General features: G+C 38.6%; 1 protein-coding gene across 1 annotated transcript in view; it reads right to left on the reverse strand.

Annotated features, from left to right (window-relative positions):
* Positions 1–443: 443 nt before the first annotated feature.
* LOC101854524 (tRNA selenocysteine 1-associated protein 1) overlaps positions 444–7,229 on the reverse strand; it is a 15,064-nt gene continuing 8,278 nt past the window's right edge. The window contains exons 7-10 of the mRNA XM_005106990.3: positions 3,374–3,533; positions 2,525–2,600; positions 1,427–1,485; positions 444–666 (exon numbers count right to left, since the gene is read on the reverse strand). Coding sequence (XP_005107047.1) covers positions 595–666; positions 1,427–1,485; positions 2,525–2,600; positions 3,374–3,533 — 367 coding nt within the window. The 3' untranslated portion in view covers positions 444–594. The remainder of the gene's footprint in view (positions 667–1,426; positions 1,486–2,524; positions 2,601–3,373; positions 3,534–7,229) is intronic.

The following is a 7,229-nucleotide window of genomic DNA, read 5'->3' on the forward strand; positions in this document are numbered from 1 at the left end:
GCCCCATCAACCCTGACCCTGGATTGATGGGATACAGTACTACAGTAGGTGCTCATTTCGTAACGATGTGTAAGCGTGCGTGTGTGATAAGCAAGTAGGTGTGTGAGTGTGTGTGTGCGTGTGTGAATATTGTTCGAACATGATGCATTTATGTAAAGCGCCTAGAGCTGTGTTTACATGGGAATGGGCGCTATCGAAATTATCTACATTATTATTTTTATAGCACAGAGACCAAGAAACTCAATAAATTAACTTCCCCTTGAGAGAATCGAACCCATTTTCTCTGTATGGAACAGCAAAGACCCTGAACATTATACCACAAACGCTGGTCTCTTTTTCCAGAGCTACTTATTCATGTTTCAGGAACAGGAGGAGAAAAACAGAAGACAAGAGGCAGCTCCTTAACAAAACACAGAACCGAAAAGCAAACCACAACGCAGACATTTAGTTATGATTGTGTTTAATGAGGTTTATAAACATATGGGAGCGAAGGTCATGAAGATGTAGTGAGAACAAATCAGAAGCGACAAACTTTTCCTCAATACATCAACAAATGAAATACATTAATACAACAAGGAATGGATTTTCAGGATTTCAGCTGGGGATTTCAGACATGATATTGTCCAATGGCTGCCATCTTGAATTTTCCAGTGCTTGAAAGAAAGACTGAAACAAACAAACAAAAGAAAAGTGATGTTTTTTAAAAATAAAAGAGTTGTTCACAGGTTAGAGGGTGAAAATGAGCCATAGAACAGAATTGGGAATGATCTTAGGGGAAACACTCTTCAGTACTTATTTCAAGTCGCAGGTTAATAAAGGCTGCTACTGGTAGAGTCTCCTGTTTACTAAGTGTATGAACTCTGAGAGTGGGTGGTTGGTGGGTGCTCTAGTGTATTTTGCTCCTTCTTTTCTATTTAACATCTAATGTCCTTATCTCTCCTCCTTTAATTTGTATGTTACTCTGAAGTAACACCTCTAATCTTCAGTACTTATATGACCTAATTGCGTTGCAAATACGGTAAAACTCTCATATATATATTCTTAAGTCTTGTTTCTCTCAAGCAGCACACAAAGATTTATTGCATTTATGTGTTTCTCTCACTCTCACCATAACAAAGAGTCCAAAGACAGTCATTGGTAGAAACTCATGAGCCCCATTTCAGTTCACACGAGAAGTACAGGACTACTTCTCATACAGTATAGCACGCACTTCGTAAACAGATTTCAGGTCCAAAATTTTTCCTTAATTTATAAATATGATGTGTATTCTTTGCATAATTTAGAACATATATTATATGGTGAAATTTGTACATATAAATGAAAATAGTTTTTCCACGTCCTGCCATTTTAGCTGGTACGTTCATACAAGACTATGTGTGCAACTCAGAGAGACTTGAATGAAATCAAACGACAAAAACATTCTTACCTCACTCGAATCAATAAATTCTCTGTTTTCTTTGCCAACATTAATTTCCAAACAAGGGTCTGAAGAAAGGAAAATTGATATCAAATGACTTTAAATACAGGTGTCTTACACAGTTATTAGTACAGTGAAGTATACGAAAACCGTACATAGTTAATCCATAAACAGCAGTAAACAGAAAGAAAATAAAATCCCCAGGATTTTTTCCTTGCTATGTGAGCAATCTCTCTCAACCGAAAACACGGCTAAAGCAACAAAAATCCAGCGGTCTCACAGATTTCAGTTTTAGGCACTCTACTGTATTTTTAAGTCTGACTTCAGTCTACAGCCACAGCAACATACAGTGGTCCTCGGATTCAACGAAGTCATCGGGCCTGACCTTCAATTTCGTGGAATCCGAGTTTTCGTTGAATCAGAGTTCCACTGTATAACACAGGAGTCAAATTCTAGAGCATTAACACAGGCATATAAACAAGTCAACAAAGATGATCTGAAAAAGAGGTAATGGTAGGGGAAAAAGAACAGATTTTAAAATTACTATTTACTTAACCAAACCACAACCATAAAAAATAAGTTGATAGCACTGGCAAACACAAACTATTTACTCCGACATGTTTTTTTTAATCCGCTGTTTGTCTATAGAAATACCATGACCATTCCATAAAAAGTGACACACGTAATGCAGAGACGATGACCTACGGAAAAAACACTAAGCAGAGATAGAGCCATTTTTTACCTTTTTTTTTCCGTTAGATGCAACCTTCCTCTAACATTACTAACAAACAAACAAACAAACAAACAAAAAAAAAAAAACTTTTTGAATTGAAGAATAACTCTATCATTGCTAAGATTTTTTAGCAGATTATCATCTTTGCATCATGTGCGTCACTTTTCATAGGATGGAGCACCATGGTATACATTAACAGGGAAAGGAGTAAGAGAGACAGACAGATAGAGAGAAAAAATCTGATGTGTTGATGTTGTATGTATTCTATTTTGTGTCAGAGAAGCTGTTGAAAGCACAGAGTGGTTTTTTTCCTATGGTGAATCAGTAATGTCAAACATCATTTTCACTCATCTTGTACAGTTTTTCCCCCTTACCTTCTAAGACTTCGGAATCATCTTCGGCTGAAGGAGTGGCGGGGTTCTGAACACTGTCTTGGTATCCTTGGACTGCCTGTGGATCAAACAGAGGCACAGTTAAGATAAACCAAAAGGGAGAACAGTCGAAATTGCCCAAAAGGACCACCCAATGTCAAAGGGATGCGACCATCTTGGACAGGAAGTATCATCGTAAAATAGAAAAGAAAAACGCAAGGAAAGGCGAGGGAAGTGGTCGTTTATACAGGTTACTGTCTTAGACAGATGGTCCTTACAGCAGGTTTAACTGTTGTTTTTTTCAATGTAGGTGTTTTTATGCCAGCATTGACACAACATGTATATAAAGTTTAATTTTTTTCGAGACTACATTCATTTCTCTTTCTAATTTTTATTTTTTCAGGATTTTGGAAATTTGTTTAGTATTTTATAAGTGTGTTTTTTAAATGCTTGTACTCACGGGAGGTGGGTTCCTTTCCCTTGTTTAGGATTTGGGAATAGACTTCCCGTCCAGACCCTTAGGGTGTACTGTGTTATGCATGTATTATATTCTTTGTATTCAAACATGTACTAGCACATAGCGAAATTTGTACACAAAGAGAATTTTGTTTCCTGCTGAGTTCGTTATGTGTGTGCCAGACTTATATTCCAAATATTTGAAGTAACCCAAATATGTACAAATGTAGGTGTTTTGGCTGTTTGTAGACACAGCGTATTTCTTCTTCTTTTCTGCCACAGTATCTGAAGGTTGCCAAAGGGAAACAATTTCTTCAATCAATAAGACTCCCATCACCACCGATCCCACCCTCAAACACGAGCGATCTATGATCACCTATTGACCTATGAACTCACTGTGTGATCGGGAGCGTGTCCGCCAGCCGTGGGCTGGGAGTAGGGCTGGTTGTAGGGGTAGCTGTAGCCGCCCCAGGAGTAGTGGCCGGCGAAGTACGAGCCCGAGGGGGCGGCGGCTGGCTGCGGGGGTGGGGGGGCAGAGTGGGAGATGTCTGTTGGTCTGAGGAAAAACACAAAACAAAACATTTGCAGTCCCCGTGAGATTTCCCTTTCTTGTTGTTGTTGTCATTAAAAGTAATAAAAGCGTTTCCAGACAAGTTAACTCTTTATCTCCCGCAAGCCGCTGTTTGCAATCGGAACCGCTGAGTGACAGCGGCTCGGGCACATTAATTTATGACGTCTTCAATATCAAATTGCTTTTTGGCCATTGCCGAAAACAGGTCTCTTTTATCGTGTTTTCATTCATTAGAAGAAGAACTATCAAAATAGGTTCACATGTTTCGATTTAATAACCAATTTAGTGATCATTTTGTCAATTTTAGATTTAGTACCAAAAACGGGCCCCGGCATAGAGGGTTTACACCCCTCACAGATAAAAAGTTTTTAAAAATTCTTTTCAAATCTAGTCAGGCCAAAGGGCTCAAACTCAGATGACCATTGGATCGGAAAAGTAAGATCAATTCCAGCTCACCAAACCATTTTCTGAGGACTAAGGAGAGACCTACCAAATACAATACTGGAATGTCCTAATATTCCTTATAGCAGGCTACAGTCCATTATGAGCGCAACTATACGAAGGCTGTTCCACTTTTATTTTGGATATAATGGAGAGTGCACCGTTTAAACCGAAGGGGAAAAAATGGATAAGGAGAGATTTCTAATCATTCATTAAAAGTGCAATGTCATTTTGAAGTTGTATACAGTCAATTTTAAGACACTTCCTATTATTATCAACTTTATTTCAATACTTGAGAATATCATGATAGAAATGTACATGATGTAAAAAGTAAGAAGACCACGTTACTGATTCCACATACATACACAGGCTGAAAAATAATGAGTGCCGTCCACACATTGATTGCATATGGTTGGAGGGTGCTACTGATAGTCCTTACTTCTCCACTATCCCTCTATAGTTTCTATCTGTTCGCCTTCCTTCTTCCAGGCTTCCAAATGACTGCTTTTGTGCCAATGTGCTTCTCTTAACTCAAACTAATGAACACATAAGCTGTGTCTGTCACCTTTTGATGGATGCTAAACTGACTTTGATGGGCCTGCGGCCAAGGCCAGTCATATGCTGCATCTCTATGAGAGCTCTCTGTTGATCCATTTCCTCCGAGAAGCGAATAAAACCGTAGCCTTTGCTCTTCCCAGCCTGATCATTCACAACTGAGGGAGAGACATTATCATTCATAAATGTAAAAGTTTCACACCTTTTTCAAAACTGTAAGAGCACTAAAAAGGACGGACTTTGAAGTGAACGTATATCTCTGATAGAACCGAGCCCAGTAGGCGGAGAGATTTGAATGCTCCTCAAACAACCCATTGGGGATTTGAACCATGGTCATTTGTGAAAGGGAACCAGTGAACTCGTCACACGGTGAAGTCGACACAGCTGAAAAACGTGCGACGAGTTCACCAAAAAAAAAAAGTATCCAAGTAACAGTGAACTCGTCACACCACCTGCACCACACCTGCTATCTTGTGCCATTTTAGATTTGCTTTATTGCATACAGTAAGGACATGCAAATTTTTTACAGGTTTAATATATTGCACCTGTTTGTCTGTTTTCTCTTTAAAATGTTGAAACAGAAAAATTGACACGTGTACATTTCGATTGAATAAACTCTGGTTTTGTATTTTAAAAATATTAATTATTAATTAAAGGTGGACATGTGTGGGTTTGCCTCCCAATCCACTGTGAACTCGCCACACGTTTTTTACAAGTTTGAGTATGTGATGAGATCACTGGAGGTATGTGACAACTTCACAGTGTGACAAGTTAACTGGAAGCCTTGTGAAATAGCTCAACATGATACCAAAAAACACACATTTGAGTATGAATAAGAGACTGGCTAAAAAAGGGCAATCAAAAGGATGGTGGAAAGTTTCTTGTCACACCAGCTAACACCAACAGACAAAATCCTTTGAAGAGATAGCCTACCAAAACATGAATAGATTCATGTCTGTTAACACAACTTGTGCTTGATTAATTTTACTTTTGACAGAAGTTACAGAGGTGAGTTTCCTCTTACTGACTGGCATCTGTGGTGTAATTGCTCTTCGCTGTGGCACCAAAAATACAATATGAGCTGCATTTGTAAGTGGGGAAGTTATCATATCGAGTATCTGTGCCTGTTTTCTGGGACGCTGTATCTCAGTCAGACTCGGTTGACTCCGACAGGTAGGGTGAAAGCAGCCTGCCTCCTGAATGACCCTGTAAAGAGGGTAGCAGGTTTGAAGCAGGCCTTGGTCAGCCCCATTTCTTTCTCATCTATTATTTCTGTCTGTTATTGGCTTTCTTTCTTTGAACGACTGCCATTGTACCAGTGAGCTTTTTCTGGCACTTTCACACATACAATGTGCCAATGAATATTTTTAGCCCTTCCACAAAATGTTCCCATGAAATTTTTTGTTACTTTCAAACAATGTTCAAATTAACTTTTTTGGTATTTTCAAACAATGTTCCAAAGAGCTTTTTTAGCACTTCCAAACAATGTTTCAATTAACTTTTTGGTACTGGGCACTTTCAAAAAATGTTCCAATGAACTTTTTTTGGCACTTTCACACAAACAAACCAGTAGAGGAGAAAGTGACTTTTGTGTAAAACATTTCTGTTTACGGTAATCCACCCACCTTTGGCCCCTCGCACAGACTTGTACCTCTTCTGGAAGAAAGCGAACAGTTCGTAGTCGTCAATATCCCAGGACAGGTCACCAACATACAACGAAAACTCCGGCCTGGAAAAAGAAGATTTGTTTTTGCAAAACACAACTAGGTCATATAAGTTCTTAAGATTAAAAGTGTTACAAGGGAGTAACAAACACAAAAAAGAAGGAGATATAAGGACAACAGATATGTAGCAAAAGAAGGAGCAAATCACACTAGACACCCACCAACCATCCACGAAGAAGGAGACAAAAGGAGAAAAAAGAAAAAAGGGATCAATAAATGTCATGTAGGAATTCAGGGGAACAGGAAAAAAAGACCCCCCCCCCTTCCCAAATTTTCTTTTTAAAACAGCCTTTCAGTACTGAGATAAGTTTTAATCAGAACATAATATACTGTTTATGAGTTGCTACTTGTATTTATAAAGCGCTTTGAGCCTAAGTAAGTTCTTTACTTCAGGTTGAGGGCTGTGTAAACGTTATACACAGTCAAAACTGTCTAGGATGGCCACCTATTGTTAAGAAAAGCGGCTGTCTTAGACAATGTCATTATAATGTTTTTTTAAAAATGCAAGGGATTGGGGAAATGGGAAGTGGCCATTTCTACAGGTGATAGTCTTATACAGGTGGCTGTAAGAGCAGGTTCGACTGTATTCGTATTATAAAAACAGAACTGCCTGAAAACCTTGACACTGACACACTGAGGCCGAACCTCTACTGTTTGTGTTCAAGTCATATCTAGCACAAATAAATCTAGTTAAATGAATTTTGATAATTTTGGAACAAATGGTGATAATAATAATTACAATAACAATAAATAGCTTTTGTATCTGCATAAGTTCCTGCTCAACAGCAAACTTTATCTGCTTTACAATCTATGTGATTACCCCAGCAGACATGATAACATACCAAAACAGTCTCAACTTCCTGGTAAAGCATACAGTGCAAGCTGCTTCTTTACAAGTGCTAAAACAATACTGTACTGACAAGATCTTTCCGTTTTAATAGCCAGGTACCCATTCACATGT

This window comes from Aplysia californica, unplaced genomic scaffold (genome assembly GCF_000002075.1).
Source record: "Aplysia californica isolate F4 #8 unplaced genomic scaffold, AplCal3.0 scaffold00568, whole genome shotgun sequence".
Taxonomy (NCBI): Eukaryota; Metazoa; Mollusca; class Gastropoda; order Aplysiida; family Aplysiidae; genus Aplysia; species Aplysia californica.